Genomic DNA, 19638 nt, shown 5'->3' with positions numbered 1-19638 from the left:
AAGCCTTACTCTTTTTTTTTTTTAATTTTTTTTTTAACATGATAGGCCATGGACAACCTTTTAGTTGCTGTTGGTTCTAAGTTCTTTCACAAGTTCAGTACCTAGTTGCATGGTGCATCCAGGTCCTCGGTTTATGTCACATCCAAAGGACTGGTACCCAAAACACCACTCAGTCGAAGTTCAGTGGACTCAAACCCATAGACACTCACTTCCTAATCGGATGCATTACCACTGGGCTAGTACTGCTCCGTCAACGTTTTCCCCATCAGTCCTGTGCTGCCTGATGCAAGTTTGTGTCAGTCTTTATGGTGGGCTGATGGGAGCATTAGTGGAGGGGGAACATGAAGGCAGATGTCTCTGCTCCGTAAGAGGGGATAAGCACCCACTGCATCCGGCTTCTTGACCAAGCAGTAATTATTGGGGGTGGGGGTGGGGGGACTTGTTCACTGTCCTCTCCATCTTTGTTGTCCAAAATTCACCAAACCCTGTCTGTTGGAAGACTAATCTTTTAGAGATTATTAAAAAAAAAAAAAAAAAAAAAAAATTCAACTGATGAAGCAGACAGGAAGGCTTGATGTGGACCTTGTGTGTCAGTGTCACAGGAATGTGTGTCAGTGTGTGAAGAATCATCCATCCCTCAGTAACACTAGCAGCAACAGACTTCTGGATGTCTGCAAATTTCTCCATGCTCTTCTCTCCCAGTTTCCGAGGAGATAGCTTCTTTTTCTGAATCTCTGCAAATGATATATATATATGTACAGTATAAGAATGTGGGTTTAGGTATATGATACTAATTTATCAAGAAACATATCCACTTGTGAGGGAGAAAGAGCAAAAGTGTAGGAAGAGTGAATGCTGAGAGAGAAAGATTTTTATGTGCCTGGCCTTTCTACTTCAGGCCAGTTTCCTTTTCTGTTCTGAACTTGGCTTTCCTCATGAAGCCAGTAGATGGCATCACACTTTTGCTATTTCTTTTCTCCTCTTTGGAGAGGAGGGTGTTTGGGGAGAGGGGAGAGGAAGCAAGAGCAGTGGAGGGTGGGAGGAGGGAGTATTGGCAGTAAACACTGTATGACAACAATACAATAGTCTGTTTCACACTGGGGTGGGGGTGGTGTCTTGAGGACGAACCTCAGGGGAAGTACTGGTACTCCAGTTCTGGGGGTTGGAAATGCTAATTGCGGTCGTGAGTTGATTAACATTCTCCGGTGCCCTTTCCTGGGGCTGTGATTGTGCTTCGGGTTTTGGGGAAAATGAGTATTGACTTAAGGATGGTGAGCTCACAAAAAGAAAGGGGGGTGGGGGGGGTGTCTGTTGGCCACCAGTGGTGGGCTAATGGCCGTCCTGGTGGTAACTGTAATGGTGGCCTTGCTCTCTCTCTCTCTCTTCTTTCTCTCTCTCTCTCGGCCTTTCTCTCTCCTCCTCCTTGGTTTGGCTGGGAGTCTGTGGGTTATTGGTTTAGGGGCTGGATCACTAGCAGTGCTCTGTGTGGGTTATTGGTTTAGGGGCTGGATCACTAGCTGTGCTCTGGTTGGTCAGGATGGGTTTGGGAAGGATAGTTTGGGATTAGTGTTAGGACCCTGACCTTCTGCCTGCGCTTATTTCCCTTCCCTCTACATTATGAAGTTTGGTGTTTTTTTTGGGTGTCTCCCCCCACACTCCCTGGCTGTGTAGGATTCTTCTTTGTGTTTTTGGGGGTAGGGGTGGGGGACGTGGGGGTTCTTCCTGAAATGGCATGAAATATGTGTATGTTCTTTCTTTGTGTGTGGTCTTCAGTGTGTGTGTGGTTGTTTTTTTTTTCCATTTCCCATCCTCTACCATCCACCCTCAGTCCCTGGAACCAGCGACAAAGTACTGATGAGTCTAAAGCTGAAGAAACAAAGCCTGAATAATGATAGTAATGTTTATCAACTTCATTCATACGCACGCACATGTGCGCGCGCGCGCGCGCACACACACACACACAAAGAATATAAAAAAGAACATGCGTAGCCAGCTAGTCGTCAAGCTGACAGATTAATTCAATAATTGTTACATTATATATTTAAGATAGCTCATTAATGTGGTGTTGTGTGGTTGGGTGTTCCAGGAGCGAGAGTTGCTGAACACGGCCAGCCTGACGGGGAAGCGGGAAGAGTACCCCCTGCGTGTCTTCGCAGTGTCCTCCACCAACAAAGTGCGTGACGTCAGCCACTACTCGGACTGCTTCTCCACTGACAGTGACGTGCTGAGGGTAGGTCGGGGCTGCTGGGCTCTCCATGGGGCTTACTCAGGACTCGAGACTCTTTATTGGCTTCAAATAGAAGGTGTTTGGTGTGCGCAAAGGGGGGTATTAAAATGACATTCAATCAATAGCCGCTTCACATACAATGATACATACAAAAACAGAGAAAAAGAAACCATTGAGCATGGCTGCACACACATACTCTTATGTGTGTATACCATGGAATGCCTGCTACTGCTCCTGAATTAATTGGAGAAGCAGTGAGGAGGAGCTTCTCTTTTTTTTTCTTTCTGTTTTTTCTTTATATTTTTCTTCTTTTTTTCTTCTTTTTAAAATTTTTTTTTATTGGAGGTTGGCATCTCTGTTACATGGACACATGGCCCACATGTTCATGCTGCATACACATGCTCACACTGTGTGAGAGAACACACACACACACACACACACATGTATACACATAGCACAAAAACACACACACACTCACACTCCTGTGCGTATGTGATTTGGGCCAGTGTGATTTGAGATTGTGATGGTGCCTGTGTTGATTTACATATTTTTATGTCACTTAGTCTTAAATTTATATGTATATTTTATCCAATGTCTTGTGAGATTGTGTTGACTGTACGTATTTTACGTCATTTAATCTTAAAATAGTATATTTTATTGTAAAGCATGGTGAGCCCCTTCAGAGATGGGGGTACTGTGCTGTTTGAGCCTGCATTTTATTATTATTATTATTATTAGGCACAAATGCACACACACACTAGCACTGATATGCTGCAGTTGATATTCATGACTTCTTGTCTTAAATAAAAGATATAACCATAGAATGTGCTATATCACTCATCACCCCCACACATCTTTCTTTTCTTTCTTTTTTTTTTCAATGATTGATGACAAAAAAGCTTCCTGCTTTCCCCACCAGGTGGCCAAGGACTGCAAGAGCGTGTTCCTGGACGGCAACGAGACACGGGGCTCGGAGAATGTGACGATCGTGGTGAGGGTCGGGGGTCACACCACCCAGCTGCCCCTGCGGGTGTGGGTGCCAGAGAACCGACTGGACCTGGAGATGTCGGACACCAAGCTGAGTCGCATCAGGGGCTGGAGCATCCCTGTCAACACACAGAGACGGTAGGCCTTCAGGGAGGGTTTTAACTCACTCTGCTCCAGGTACGAGTTAACTCGTGCCATGATTACTTCCCCTGTGGACCAGGTACGAGTATTCTTGTACCAACACACTACTGTCTTCTTCTTCTTCTTCTTCTTCTTCTTTGTTCGTGGGCTGCAGCTCCCACATTCACTCGTATATACACGAGTGGGCTTTTACGTGTATGACCGTTTTCACCCCGCCATGTAGGCAGCCATACTCTGCTTTTGGGGGTGTGCATGCTGGGTATGTACTTGTTTCCATAACCCACCGAACGCTGACATGGATTACAGGATCTTAACGTGCGTATTTGATCTTTTGCTTGCGTATACACACGAAGGGGGTTCAGGCACTAGCAGGTCTGCACATATGTTGACCTGGGAGATCGGAACAATCTCCACCCTTTACCCACCAGGCGCCGTCACCGAGATTTGAACCCGGGACTCTCATATTGAAAGTCCAATGCTTTAACCACTCGGCTATTGCGCCCGTCGACACACTACTGTAATTTCGTTTTTTCTTGTTTGGTGTACAGTTGGCATTCTAAACTGAACCGTGTAAATGAAGCTTTGTTCAACCGATTAAATCAACAATTCCCCATCGATTTTCGCTGTTTAAGTGAACCACCCTGTTTCTTTCTGCAGTGGTCTTAGGTAGTGCTGGTCCAGGGGAGTTGAAGCAGGCATGTTGCTGTGGGGTAGAATGAGTTAACCGGTTACATTCAGCCCCAGGGAGTTGACAGCTTTGGCAGGTTCCCCTGCCATACTTTTGTGGAAAAATGATGAAATTAAACTGAATTTGACCAGTTGGGTTTTTTTCTTCTCCAAATTGGCACATGGGGACACAGCCTGGAAATACTGTAGAAGTTAGTTCCCTTTGCTTGCCGTTTGTACGTACATAGGGCATGTGTGCACCATTTAGATAAAACAAATTTTGACGCCAGGACAATGCTTGGATACAGGGCCGAAGTAAGCCTGATGTGATCCGGTGTTCTAACAGTGGACTGGTGGCCTGAATGTGGTGTGTATACCCAGGAAGCAGGAGAATCTGAGGGTACAGGATGGAATCCCTCAAGACCTTGAGCAGTGGTGGTCTGGACATCAGATGAGACGATGAACAGAAATCCTATGTACATGTAAAAGAACCCGTAGTGACAAAAGGGTTGTCCCTGGCAAGAAAAATCCTCTCGAATGAACATGTGTATGAGTGATTGATTTCTGACTGAACGACACTGGAGACAAATGATGATCACCAAAAGGCAGTTGAGTCGAGTCTTCCCAGGTTGGCAGCCTGTTGTGCAAATCACTCTATGAAAAAGAAAAACATGTTATATATTCCTGATGTTGATAATTTCAGTTTGTTCCTGATTTTGGTTTTTTTGGTCATCTGTTCCTAGGATAATAACTATAACCACATCTTCCTTGTTGATGACCGTTGATGCAGTGCTTTATCACCTGACCCTCACAGGAAACGCAGTGCGGACTATGACATGCTGACTCCGGGCAAGTCGGGCTACCAGCAGCGAAGCGGCAGCAGCAGCAGCATTGGCGGTGGCAGCAAACCGTCCCCTAAGGGTCGTGGAGGCCGCAGCAGCTGCGAGCTGCGCATGCAGCAGTCGACCGTGCAGGTGTACTCTCGCTTCGTCATCGACACGGACACGGGGCGGCGCTACTTCCGCGGGAAGAAGGTGTACCTGCGGGTCACGGACCTGGTGCGCAGCCAGCTGCGGGTGGCTGACCCGGACGTGGCCTCCATCCGGGGCACCGTGGTCAGGGGACATCACCCTGGGAGGACCGAGGTCCAGGTGGGTGGGATGGGTGGGCAGGTGGGCTGGTTGATGGCTGACATTGGGGGTGGGGTGTGTTGTTCTTTAGGTGTTGTCTACATTGTCATTGGTGAAGCGGTGAACAGAATGACTGCCCATCCAGTGCTGTTAGAATTGTTTCTTTGTTGCAGCCAGTTCTGTGCACACACTAGATCACATGAGTTCCCTTTATATTAGCTTCTGCATGTTGTGCTCAATGTGTTCATCGCTGGATAATGGATTGTATTGTCCTTGAACAAACAATATTTGTTAAAACCAACAACAAAGGCAGCTGTCAGTGGGCTCTGTCCATGTTGGCCGCCTGTTGAGCAAATGACTCTGTAAAGCGCTTAGAGTTTGGTCTCTGACGGAAGATACACGCTGTACAAGTATCGAAGACATCAACAACAACACTGAAAAGAGGCTCTAGGCAGGTAGGCAGCCTGTTATGCAGATGTATGACTTTGTAAAGTGCTTAGAATTTGGCCTCTGACCGAAGATACGTGCTGTTTAAGTATCAGTGACTCAACAACAATAGTAATAATGATAATAATAATAATATTGATAATATTAATGATGATGTGACTGTGTGTGGCAGGTGCTGTCAGCCACGGGTCACGTGCTGGGGTCGCGGAAGATCCGGGTGGGGCGGGGGCGGGTGGAGGTGACAGGGGTGCGGGTGCGGGTGGTGAGCGGCCTGTCCCTACAGATCTCCAAGCACCGCCACCTTCCTGGCGCCCTGACGGCCACCGCCCTGCTGGACAACAAACTGGTTGCCAGGCAACAGGTAAGGGGGGAGGGACCCACAGTCTTGTATCCCTCTCTTTTTCTGTTGTTGTTTTTTTGCTGCCCTATCATCTGCACCGTTTCAGTGGCATCACTCCCATGGTGCTCATTCTGAGTCCCCGCCCCTATACCTAGCAACACCCGGGCTGTTCCGTCATATCTTAGCAAAGGCAGTCCGTAGGGAACCATTGATGTTAGGTCGCCAGGAGGCCACATACCAGAGGAGACCCAGCACTGCTGCTGAGTCACTTCAGTGGTGCTTGGTAGTGCCTGTTCTGATTTAACGTACTTGGGACACCACCTACTAACCCTACTGACGACAGCAGTGGTTCAGTCACGGAGCCAGACTGAGTGAGCATCCCTCCCAGAGTGGAGACTACCACCATGTCCCTACAACAACAGCATCCCATGAATTTGCCGATGCTGAAGACACTGATAGGAATCACCTCAATCACTGAAGTGGAGGGGTATCAAAACTGAGGTCACCATGAGAGCAGGGCATGAAAGGCCACATAATTTGGGACTTTTTTTGTATTGATGATGAACAGGGAAGAGGAGGAGGAGGAGGATGACGATATTACCATGGAGGTCCATTTAGATCGATGAGAAAAGGTGCTAGCTGTTGTTTTGGTAGGTTGGAGGTCTGGGGGTCATAGTTTTGTGGGGTGAGGGGTGGGCAAGATTGTTTTAATTCTTTTTTTATGCATGCGAGTCTGTGTTCAAGAGAAAAGGTGCCAGTTGCATGTTTGGTCGGGAGATGGTCTGGGTTTTGATTATCCTAGTTTGATATTGTTGCTCTTATTTGTTTATGTGTGAGTTGGTTTCACCGGTGCTTATGATGTGCAGGACGCGGTGCTGGACATCCAGCTGCAGTACAGTGACGGGGCGGAGATGTCCCTGGAGCATGTGGACCCCGCCCATTTTGACCTCAAGGTGCAGTCCCTCAACACGCACGTTGTGCATGTGCCGGCCTACACAGCTTCCCCCTCCCAGCCTGGCATCCACGCCATGGGGGTGGGGCGTGGCAAGCTGGTGAAGGTGGTGCTGCGCCAGCCCTCGGCCGCCTGCCCCTACCGCCGTCGGCCCCTGGCCTTCGACTACGTGGACATCCAGGTGGACTTTACCAAGGACTCCAACCTCATGGACCGCGTCCAGAGCGACGCCATCTTCGACCACAACCGCGCCAGTGACCGCTGGGACGACAAGGGTGGGAAGGGCCGTCACCCCAAGGTGGACCCACCCACGGCTGACCTGGATGAGCACTTCCTCAACAAGGAAGACTACTTCAAGAACCAGCACGACAAGTACCCTGTGCTGTCCGCTTCAGGCCCCGCCGACCCCAAGGTCATCCCCGTGGAGATCGCCTTCGACAACATGGAGGAGGGGGGTGGGGGCAAGAAGCCCCCGCAGCAGGAGGCGCTGGAGCAGGCCATCAACACAGGGGGCTCCAGCCCCAAGCCCTTCGTCATCGCCATGTATGTCATGGTGTCTGTCTTCTTTGTGGTGACGGTCAACTGCGTGCTGTTCACCTACCGCTACTACCGGCGCAAGCGGCTGCCCAAAGCCGGGGCGGAGCAACAGGGCAGTGTGTCCAATGCCAAGGACTGGGTGTGGATCGGCCGCGCCACCCTGGAGCGCAATGGGGCCCACCACGCCCGCTGCCCCCACACCCTCATGCCCGAGGAGGACTTCAACGGCAACCAGATGCTGGTCCACCCCCCAGCCTCCTCTGCCTCCTCCTCTGCTGCCTCCTCCGCGGGCTCCTCCAATCCCCCCTCTGCCCCCAACAGCAACCGCAACAGCACGGTGTCCACATACGAGGGGTCGGAGTGCAGCATCCGCATCACCTCCAACCCTCTGCGGGACAGTGCCACTGACCTGGGCTTCAACGAGGCGGAGTGGGACTACGAGAAGCTGGGTCTGACGTACGACCAGCTGATGGACTACTTTGAGAACCTCAAGGAGTCCACAGCCTAAGGGGGGGGTGATGCTGACTGCTCACAGGACAGTGCACAGACAGGAAACTCAAAGCCTGGGGGAGGGGGAGCCTTGCCCAAACAGGGAACACCATGGGGGGATGACTGAAAAAGAAACAACAAATGTACGAAGTGGTGTTAATGAAAGCAGAGCTGTTGGCTGTGTTCTGCTGGCATTGAGGAACACAGTGGGGATGGAGAGGTGTTCCATACCTGTTGACTTGGCTGAAAGGTAGTGCTTCTTGCAGAACACGGCACAACTCCCGCGTTCTGTGTCGACGTCAGAAAATGAAGTGGTGGTGGGTGGGTAGAGAAAAGAAGAATTCTCAGTTGAGTGCTTTCATTTCACCGCTGATACCTGAAGGGACTGGTTGAACAGCTCCTCATTGGAAGACTGTTTCAGTGTGTTTACGGCATCTTGAGGAGGGGGGTAGGGTGTGGGTGGGTTTCTGGCAAAGGTCTTTGAAATGTCTGACTGAGTAGTAATACAGGCTTTCTGTATAACGCTCTAGATCTGAGACTTTCTTTAGTTTGGTTTTTTTAAGTTTTTGGGTTTTTTGTGGTTTTTTTCACTCTCAAGTTGTACCACTTCATGAAAGTGTTTTAGTGAAATATTTTGTTTCAGTTTGTGTTGTCTGGAAACAAACTGTTTCCCAGCTTCACAAACTTTTTATTGTTAGTTTTGAACTTGAGTTATGAAATCACTTTTTCTTTTTTTTTTTTCTTTCTTTTTTTTTCTTAGAATCGTGAAATGATTGTGGGCAATATATATATGTAAACACAAGCGTGGCAGTTAGCTGCTTCTTTGTGACAATGACATTGGTGAAATGGCAACGCTGAATCTTGTCAAGATGGAGGGGAAAATGCATCGATGTTGTGATCACTGGACACTGATCAGTGCATCTTCTTTCATTATCATCTATTTTGTTTTGTGTAGCTGTATGTATATAAAAATATATATATATGTATACACACACACATGCACACTTCTATATATATATATATGTAAAACTAAAGGTAACGTACATACATATATCTCTGTTCATATATGTCTGTTTTCCCATGTATAATCACTGGGACAACAGGTTGGGTTAATTGATAAACACACCACCACAGGGGGTTTTGGTGACATGCTTCGGTGGTCTGTACAACTTGATCGTTTAACTTTGAAAAGTGGACCGTGATTCAACAACACATATTAGTAGGAGCATTTGAAGCTTGGTTTTTATTCCTCTCTTTTAGCCTTTGCATTCCCTCCGACTGAATCCTCCGAGTAAGAAAGTGTTTGGGGAAAAAAGAGAAGAGGGTATCTGAATAGTTGAGCTTTACTGTATGAGCAGGAATGTCTTAGAAATAAAGTTCACTCATTGTAGTAGTTCTCTTTTTTTTTTCTTTTTTTTTTCAAAGAAAAATGGAAAAGCAGTGATGGTGAATTTTGTTGATCCACCCATGTTAAAAAGATGAGTGGGGTTTGGTGGAGAGATTGTTGGTGGTGTTTCCCAGCAATTTCAGTGGTTTCAGTGTATTATGTTAATAATCGGAAGTGATAGTGAAAGTGACAGGCGAGTAAAAAAAAAAAAAAAAAACAAAACAAAAAACCCCCAAAAAACAACAACTAAACTTTGGTCTGATTATAGCTGGTGACAATTCTGGATTGATTGGTGCGAATGAGGAGTTCAGCTAAGAATTCTTCCTACTGACAATTTACAAACCCTTATGTTCAATGAAATCTGGTACTACCTCTGGTAGATGACTCTTTCTAAGATTTTATCATTGTTGGGATTTGAAATATGTCCTCTAAATTTGGAAGAGGCAAGATAAGGTAAAGACCCTTATTCTTACATGGCGATCAGGGCGCTGAATTCACATCTAGGGCTGGCATAAGAAGGTGGGTACTAATCCTCTCCTTCCGCTGTGTTTCCCTGCCAAAGTCACACCTGGGTGGTGTGAGGGTAAAATTGGTGTTTAGTGTCCCCTTGTTACTGTTACAAAAAGAAAAACAAAAATTTCTAGAAAAACAGGCCTCAGGTTGTGTAGCGATGGCATGTTTTTATCCATCAAACCATTTTGCCTGGCTGTGCAAGGGGAGGAGAGGGGACGGTGGGTCCAGTGGTCACTGACCTCAGCGGGAGGCTGTAACTGGGGATCAGATCCTTCTCTTATTCCTCCCACTGCATTATCAGACCCAGCGCTTTTCTCGTTTTCTTTCCTTTTTTTTTTTCTCCCAAGAGTAGAACATTGCTATTGTGGGATTTTGGGGAGGTGGCGGCTGGCTGTGTAATGCAGAGGTGCACGCTTCATGAAGTTGGTTTTAAAGAAAAGAAAAAAAAAAAAAGGAATTGAACTCAAATGTTGTTGGCTAAGAAAAGGGGAAATGAAAGAGTAGGAAATTTTGACAGATACGAAAAAAAAATTTCTCATTCCAGTGGACTATAAACACATTGACTAATCTCTTCTTTTTTCTTTCATAAAAAAAGAGAAATGATAATCAGCACATAAAATGGAATCAACTTTTTATCAAGACAGTAGTGTGGTCAGTGGTTGTGATTTGTGTGTGTGTGTCTACATCCAAGAATGAAATAAAAGCACTGCAAACCAGCACTGCATATGGGGCAGGAGGCACACAAGTGGTTTGCAACGCTTCATACCTGAAAAAAAAAAAGTATTATTTATACACCCACCTGTTCTTTATTGATTAATTGCCTGTAGCTTTTGAGTGAGTTGATTGTTGTGCTTAAAAAAAACAAAACAACAACAACAAAAAACAATCCCACTTGAGAGAAAAATGGGTGATGTACTTAAAACTGTTATGTGATTTTGAAACTACGCATTGTTGCACGTTGTGCTTATTTTTAAAGGTTTGTGGTGCTTTTTTTTTTTGTGCTTTTTTTTTCTGATATAACTACAGGTGACTGGAACAAAGGAGGGGGGGGGGGGGGGGGGGTGAGAAGGGAGGGGATGTGTGGGGGTGGGGGGGGAGTGGTTATGAAATTTGAAGCCAAGGCCAGATGGTAGGGTTGTGTGCACCTCACGTCAAGGGACGTCCATTTTATGCGCGCATCTGTGTTACTCTGCACTCTGTTCTGCAAAAAAAAAGTGGTTGTTAGCTGGCATTGTCACATTTGACGTAATTGGTCAGTGTGTGTTACTACTCTGTGTTGAAGTTAGCAACATAAACAATGTATTGCTATTATGGGTATATTTAATGTTGTACATAGATTTCGACTTGCTACCTGTAGATGTGGTAGTTTTTGTTTGTTTGTTTGTTTTTTTGTGGTTTTTTTTCCTTCCTTTTTGCCAATCAAAGGTGCTGAAGTATTGACGTTAGTTGTAGAGGATGGTAGACGGACGCTGTTGTTGTTCAGGCCTCTAGCTGGTTGCCCCCCTCTTAACTAAATATGACATCTGTTTGAAATTGTGGGTGTGTGTGTGTGTGTGTGCTGTACTAAGTTATGTACTGATTAATATTGCTTGGGACTGGCATGGGTTTTCTGTTAAAGAGAAGGATAGGTAGAAAGCATTTTGGACGTTTTAGTTTTAAGTGGAATTGGATAAAATAATTAGTGTCATCATTTTTCTTCTTCTGTTTTTGAAGAGTGGGGGGGGAGTTGATATGAATGCCTTGTTGGGAGGTGCCAGTCTCCTTTAAGAATTTTTTAACACAACTTTTTGGTCAGTATGTTTTTTGGGTTTTTTTTTTTTTAGAATTTGGTCATTGTGAGTTGTGGGGTTTTCTTTTCTGTTGATCTTTTTTTTCTTTTCTTTTTTTTTAAATATTTTTTTTAGGAAGAAACTGGATCTGTAGGTCATTGCCTCAGTCTGTTTTCACTGGACTGTGTACTCCAGTCCTGTTGCAGTTTTCTGTTAGTTCATGTGTGTGTATATATATATATATATATATATATATATATATATATATATATATATATGTATATATATACATATATGTAGATATAGATATATTTCTTTTGTGGAATGTGGACAGTTGAATGGAGTTTACATGAAACAGCTGTGTATTCATTTGTTCTCAGTGGGCATGTTCAGAATTTTACCTCAGAAAATAATTCTCTCCATGTGGTATGTCTTTCTTTCCATCACTATCTTCTGGCAGTATATGTTTTTTTCCTTGTTTTTTTTTTTCATTTTAATTTTTTTTTAGAAGTGTGCATGTGTGTATTGGGTGTGTGTGCTTTTCTTTTGAAACTAAATCCAGCTTTGTTTTCTTTTTGTGTACACCAATGGTAATAGATTTTTGTGTGTTTTTTCTTCTTCTTCTTTGTAGACAACTATTTCCTTGTGCCATATATGTTCACAAAACTTCCCTTGAGAATGTTGCCTTTTAAAAACAAATCTTCAAAACAAAACAAAAATTGTATCTTGATAGCAGTTTGAAACTTGGAAGGAAAACCAGGTGTAAAACATTGCTGTCATTTTTTTAAGCATAAATACACACACACACACACATATATATATACTCTTTACAACAACTTAAGTTAGGACAGAGCGTGATAACCCCCTCTACACTCAATGATTTTGAAGACGGTGCCTGTGCATTAAAGTTTAACAGGAATGCTTTCACATGTGTGATACAAACAGAATTTTCAGGTTAAAAGAAAAAAGCCTAACCAACAACGAAAAACATAACAGAGATGAGCTGTAGGAGAGAAAATCTCTGTTTTAGATGTGACACAGTATGATAGAATGTGTCAAACTGTAATGGGGCATAGCTCCTACATTAGAGAAAAAAGTGTACACTTTATACTCATGAAGAGTTACCCCAAACAAACCATCAGTTGTTTGATGCAGTGATAAACACCACTAAATTACCAAAGGAATGAAACAGTCCACTCTTCAAAACTTCGTTAAAATTGATTACTACATGATAAAACGACCAAAGAGATTTTAGCGGTTTTGCTTTTGTTAGATGTGTGTGTGGTTCGCTCGTGGTGCGTTAACCTGTCTGTGTAAAAAAAAAAAAAAAATTGTTGTGTTGTTTTAGCTGTTAATTGTCAAGATGATATTATGACTTAAGCAGTATGACTGATAAAGATCGAAACAAAGAACATAGCTTTAGCACAAAGATCTGCATGGAGAACACCAGTATTGCTGGTTTGTGTCATCAGGTGTGACATTGGTATCACAGCCTTCTTTGTTGTTGTCAGTTTTGTAACATACATAATGATATTGTTCATGTACAACAGGGTTGTTCACATTATCAGAATCAAAACAGTTGTGAAGCTTTTTGAGGGTTGTTTCAGCTTTAATGTTGTTGTTTTTCCCCTTTATTTTGCTTTTGAGAGATATTTTACATTTACACAGTTTACCCCTATATTTGTAATTTGCTGTTAGCTTTTATTTTTTGTCTTTAATTTAAAGCAGCGAGTCACTGTAATATCTAGGAGAAGGCTAGTTCTCTTTCAGTCTTCTGCTGGATGGCACACAAACGCATTTAGATGAAGCGTATTATTTTTTATTGTGTCAAACCTGATCAAATTTGGTTACAGGAGCAAATGAAATTTAAATTATGTGATCCCATTTCATAAGCTTTCAGAATCATCCTTTACTTTTTGCTAATGACATGTTATCATTGTGCATCAGTGGTCGTTACCAAAAATTTTAATCTCATGTTCTAGTACTGGCACAGTTGAAGAGAAAAGTTTTGCATTTTTGTGGAAATTTTTTCATTCATGTTTAAATAGATTTAGCAAGTAATTTGAACTTGAATTGTAAAGTAAATGAAAGAGTACCATTCTTTGTGGACTGCAAGGCATTTGATTTTAAGGCATGATATCCAACCTACCTATTGCAGTCGATTAATTTCTTTTTAGTATGAAAAAAGACTGAGCTTGTCACATTTCACATTTTTGGTGGGTGCAAATTTTAAAGTTTGCTCATTTCATATTTGGAAATTTTGGGGAAAACGGTGCATGTAAAATAATTGTTCTGGTTTCATGAAGGGAAAAAAGTTTCAGGCAAATGAAAAGATTACAATTTTGACTCATGTGGGCTAGCCTGTGTAATCAGACCAAGTATTGGGAGTTGCACTGTCCATAAGAAATGGTCACTTTTCTTGTGTGTTTATGCACATGCATTCAGTGGTATTTTGTCCATATTTACGGGATGCCTGCATTTATGTAGATCGTGTTTTGTATTTTTCTGTTCTAAATGCTGTACTTCATTTTCTCTTATAGGATTTCAGAGTGTGCAAGAGAGGGGGAAAGAGTGTCAGTGTGTGTTTGTTTTCATATCAGTAATTAGATTCACTCACATCGTGGTATTCACATTATGAAAGTGTTCTCTCTTTAAACTGTGAAAGTGAGTTGTCTGTGATAGATGTTTAGAGCTGACAAGGGGAGAGAGAGAGAAAGGTGTGAATGGTTGTTGTTGTTTTTTGTAATTTATGCTGCTGCTGCTTCCAGATTTTTTGTGTTCTATGCATCAGCCTGAACATCACCGTAACAGGCTGTGTGTCTGTGTGTGTTCTGATTCTTTCAGTTCTCTATGTTGTGCGTTCTGTGTTGGAGGAGGGGGGTTGGGGGTGGGTGGGATGAAAGAAGGGCACACATGTATTGTTCCTTTTTGTGTATGTCTGCAGTGTAAACAGTGGATTTTTTTTTCTTTTTTCATTGTAAATGTACTTGTTGGAAAGTATGTTTCTTTTTCTTTGTTTTACGTAAATATGGTCCATCCTTTTATTTTGTTTCGTCATCCTTTTGGATTCTGTGTGCATGTCTACAGTTTTCTTCCTCCTCCTTTCACCCACCACACCCCTCTTGAACTTTGTGATTTCAGGAGTATGATCAGTTGTATTTACAAAAAAAAAAAAAAAAAGTGCACAGATCACATTACTGTTCCCTCCCCCCCAAATCTCCACAGTTGGTAGTAAAGCTTGGGACTTTTTTTTTTTTTTACGTCTCCCTCAAGACTCCACTTGTCATGCATTTTGGTTGTTAAAAAAAATATTGGCTTTTTCATTTGAGGTTATATTTGTTTGATTAAAAACACTGTTCTGAGCCTCCTCCACCAAACACAAAAAAGGTAAAAAAAGAAAAAAAGAAAAAAAAAAGGCAGTTAAGTTTTGGCTGTGGGATCAAAATTTAAGTGTGGGGAACAAGGATGAGAGGGATAATCTGTGCAAACACATCCCGAAGAAGAAAAAAAAGGATGGGGGTGGGGGCAGATTCAGGGAGGGTGGAAAGGGGTGTGTTGACAGAGAAAGGCAGAAAGATTATAACTTTACTGGTTCGTGGTGGAAAATAAATTGGTTGCATACAAAAATACTCGAAGATATTTGGTCTGTCTGGAGGGGGTGGGGGTAAATGTGATAAGGATTCAGTCAGCAGTGTATGTATGTAATACACATCTGGAAATGTATCAGCAGTATTTTGTGCAAGTAGCAAGAAAGAAAAAGAAAAAAAAAAAGTTACTATTGTTGGTGTTTCCTATTTTCCTCTTTCTCTCTCAGCTATTATTTCTGCCTGATCGACTTGGTGACAAGCAGGTTGGACAGTACACGAAGAAAACGGTCACAAGTCGTCAATGTGTGGATGTACAAACTCTGCGTTTAGCCTATGGACAAAAGTTTTTGTCTGTTGGAAATAAACATAGAAATTCGTGTACATTGTGGTATGGACCTGATGGACTTGTTGTGGATGGTTTTGGGGAGTTTGATCAGTGTGTGGTTTGCATCGTTTGCTTGCCAGTAAGAGTGCAAGGTGGGGTGCCTTGGACAAATCGGTTTGGTGTTTGCATAGTACAAACCACAGGTTTGGGTTCTTTGTTCTCCAGTACAGGCCATATCAAGGTTGACAGTTACTGGAAAAAGCAACAAGAAATCCATCTCTGCTGACCCTTTGGAACCTTCAAAAACAGACAGACCAAAACAAAAACAGACCGACCAAAAACAAAAAACAACAAAAACCCCCCACCAAAATCCAACCCCAATTCAACAAAGAAGTGTCCAACTTTGAAGTCCAGAAAGAATCAAACAGTATGATTTTCAAGCAAAACAGAACTTACAGGTGAACGTAACAGTAAGCAGAAAATGAAGAGAGAAAAGATAAGGCAAAAAACAAAAATTTAACCAAATTTAAAAAAAAAGCAAAAAAAAAGCCAGCTACAGCAACAGAGAAATACAGCCTTTTATAGCCTTTGCAGCAAGTGAATCCATAATGACCGTATCCACTGTGTCTAGGGATCAGCAGAGGAAGGCAGGGCCCAATTCTCACCTCCACCATTAACATTTTAAACCTTCCCCAACCAAAGGCAGGTGGAAAAAGGAAAATTGCAGGTAGGTACCTTTCCCCAAGGACACAACACCATGCCTAAACGGGACCTCAAACCCTGATCATGGCTAAACACTGGATCAAAGACCAATGCCTAACCAATTCTGCAACGGCAAGTCGAAACATTGAATGGGGATACTGTTCATAACTGAAAGAGCTCCCAACATCCTCACTAAATATCAAAGGTGGAAAGAGGAAAATTGCAGGTAGGTAGGTACCTTTCCCAAGGATAACACCATGCCCAAGCAGGACCTCAAACCCTGACTGCTGGTGAACACTGGATCAGAGGACCAATCTCTAACTGATTCTGCCACACTAAGTCCAAAGGTTGAAAGGGTTACATTTCATAACTGTAAGAGCTCCCAACATCCCCACTAAATGTCAAGGGTTCTTGGAACCACTTCTTCCCCCACCAACTGAGCAAAACAAACAAAAGATCTCCCCCCCCAAAAAAAACAACAACAAAAAAACAACCCAAACAAAACAACAACAAATAACTTTCAGAAAATCTAACATATTCAGTGATCCTGGGCTTGAAAAAGCTGGTCTTGTAGATACCTGTGTGCCAGTAGCACCGAATGGAGTGAGTAAAAATCGAATGGAGTGAGTACAATCGTATTTGGTTCTACCAAGGTTTGATAACTCCAATGCATGAGGCACTTTGGGCTTCAATGAAACAGTTCAGTATTGACCAGAAGTTGATCAACACCATCCAACAGCTATATGCCAGGGCAACCAGCGGCATACCAGTCCAGTGAACTTTTGGGAAATGGTTTCACCCTTCTCTCCCACCCTGTTTAACATCTTCCTGGATGAAGTAATGAATGAAGCCTTTGAAGAACACACTGACACTATAAGCATTGGAGGAAGGATCATTACTAACCTCAGGTTTGCAGATGACATTGACAGTGTGGCAGGTGGTGAAAAACTTGCCACCTTGATAAAAAAAAAAAGCTTGATGAGGCCTCAACAAAATATGGGATGGAGATAATCGCTGAGAAAATCAAGCTGATGTCCAACACTGAACAGACATGGACTCACAGCAGAACTGCAGAAGAAGATCCAAGCTGTGGAAATGAGATGCTAGTGAAAGATCTTTGGCATCTCGTATCTTGAACACATCACCAACAAGCAAGTTCGCCAGACCATTACTCAAGATATAGGGCCACATGACGACCTGCTGACCATCCTGAAGAAACGGAAACTGAAATGGTATGATCATAACATAAGATCAAACAGTCTTGTCAAAATCATCCTCCAAGGAACGGTAGAGGGAAAGAGAAGAAGAGGCAGACAAAAGAAAAAAAAAGGTCTGACTGCACTGAAGAGTGGACACGGCTGATACTTGTTGAAACAATCACTCACACATGATCGTCCACAATGGAGTAGGCTAGTGCACGAGTCAGCAATGGCTGTGCCCCAACGCTTCCCCACAGAGCTAAGGGATCAAGCAAGCAAGCACTTGAAAAACAAAAACTCTTCTTGTTCGTAAAATCTTAATTTATATGTATTTAAAAATGGAAGATAACTGTCCAGGTTATAGGTTCCAGAGCCTTTTACAGCCATCAAGGCAGTGATTTCATTTCCTCTGTGTCTCCGGCTTGGTGTAGAACTGTGAGGCCCAATTCTTCTTTCCGCTGTTTTAATGTTCCCCAACCAAAATCTGGTACCAAATGACACCTGGGTGGAGTGAGGAAAATCAGAGCAAAGAACCTTTCCCAAGGACACAACACGATGCTGTGAACAGGACCTGGAACCTTGTCCTCATACACTCACCCAAACATCATTTCAAAAAAGCAAAGAAATAACACCACCTACACAAATACAAAAAAACAAAAAAAAAAAAAAACCCCACACACAATGGCAAGGTCAAAACATAAAAGCAAACAGAGACCACTTGAATGTTTCCAATATAAACATCGACAACTGCATGGGAAGTTGGTACTGCTGAACCTGAAGCTTGTCTGCTCTGTGTGTGCAAATCATGTGACAGGCATCACTTATCTACTTGCTCGCTGTGGCCTTTGTGAGTCATGACACGCTTGTGAGCCATCAAATCCTATCATGTTCTGGTATGTCAGTCACCCTGTGGACCACAGTTGGGGCCATTTCACAGTGAACGACCCCCCCATCAGTTCTTAAAACCAGATGAAGAGGACCCAAAATAATGTTAAAAGAAGAAAAAAAAGAAGAAAAAAACCCATCTAAAAGACCATTTCATCCAGGTCTTGTTCAGTCCAATTCAAATCAAGTTAAACAAGAGAGGCAAGGCCTTCAAGACTCACTTGTGATACACCGAAAAAAAAATCCAAGCTTTTTATGCATTGTGTATAATTTCAAAATGTAATGTTTAAGATGAGAAAGATCAGTTTAAAGCGAATTAAGTCCCCTAGCATTAATTACAGAGTAATTTCCCTTTTTTACTATCTGCACCAAAACGTTTGCAAAATAAATAAAACTTCCATGCTTAGCAAAAGAAGTTCCTGTTTGAACATAAAATGATAATAATGACTGCTCTTGTTGTTGGGTCAGAATATCAGATCAAAGTGCCAAGTTTAGAGAATACAAAAAATATAAATATAACAGTAATTGCAGTTTGCATATAATTAGGCTTCATTTTTTATTTTTTTGTGCCCATCCCAGAGGTGCAATATTGTTATAACAAGATGACTGGAAAGAACTGAATTTTTCTTATTTTTATGCCAAATTTGGTGTCAACTGACAAAGTATTTGCAGAGAAAATGTCAATGTTAAAGTTTACCACGGACACACAGACACAGACACACACACACACACACAGACAACCAAACACCGGGTTAAAACATACTCACTTTGTTTACACAAGTGAGTCAAAAAAGTTTTCCTTCATGAATTGAAAAACAAAGTGTCCATGAGGGTGGGGGAGGATGGGACATACTGTTACTAACAATGGTGAACAAAAATCAATGAACACAGGTGTGTACTGTATACCCATGGGACTTGAGGGGAGATAGTTTCAGTTTCAGTTTCAGTAGCTCAAGGAGGCGTCACTGCGTTCGGACAAATCCACATACGCTACACCACATCTGCCAAGCAGATGCCTGACCAGCAGCGTAACCCAACGCGCTTAGTCAGGCCTTGAGAAAAAAAAAGAAAAAAATATATAGATAAGCTTACATAAATAAATAAATAATAATTATGATTAAAAAAAAAAGGTAATAGTAATGAAAATAATAATAATAATAATAATAATAATAATAAATAAATAAATAAGACAACAATGATGATAAATAAGCAAATAAATGTAAAACATGAAGACACACATTCACACGTACACCCACACATGCATAACAGATATGCACCAAACATGGGAGACAGATGACAGAGCAATGTTCTGCACTGGACCACCACCCATGTGTGCCCACAGCTCCTGTTCACAT

The 19638-nt window shown here is 42.8% G+C and overlaps 1 protein-coding gene across 1 annotated transcript in view; it reads left to right on the top strand.

Moving 5' to 3' along the window:
- LOC143288375 (transmembrane protein 132C-like) overlaps positions 1-15553 on the top strand; it is a 59178-nt gene extending 43625 nt beyond the window's left edge. Inside the window, exons 5-9 of the mRNA XM_076596775.1 lie at positions 2087-2230; positions 3147-3352; positions 4836-5172; positions 5771-5959; positions 6805-15553. Coding sequence (XP_076452890.1) covers positions 2087-2230; positions 3147-3352; positions 4836-5172; positions 5771-5959; positions 6805-7935 — 2007 coding nt within the window. The 3' untranslated portion in view covers positions 7936-15553. The remainder of the gene's footprint in view (positions 1-2086; positions 2231-3146; positions 3353-4835; positions 5173-5770; positions 5960-6804) is intronic.
- Positions 15554-19638: the final 4085 nt, after the last annotated feature.

The sequence above is a fragment of the Babylonia areolata genome, chromosome 12 (assembly GCF_041734735.1).
Source record: "Babylonia areolata isolate BAREFJ2019XMU chromosome 12, ASM4173473v1, whole genome shotgun sequence".
NCBI classification, from domain to species: domain Eukaryota; kingdom Metazoa; phylum Mollusca; class Gastropoda; order Neogastropoda; family Buccinidae; genus Babylonia; species Babylonia areolata.
Note: the sequence above shows the minus strand (reverse complement) of the source record. Positions and strands in the feature narration are given on the sequence as shown.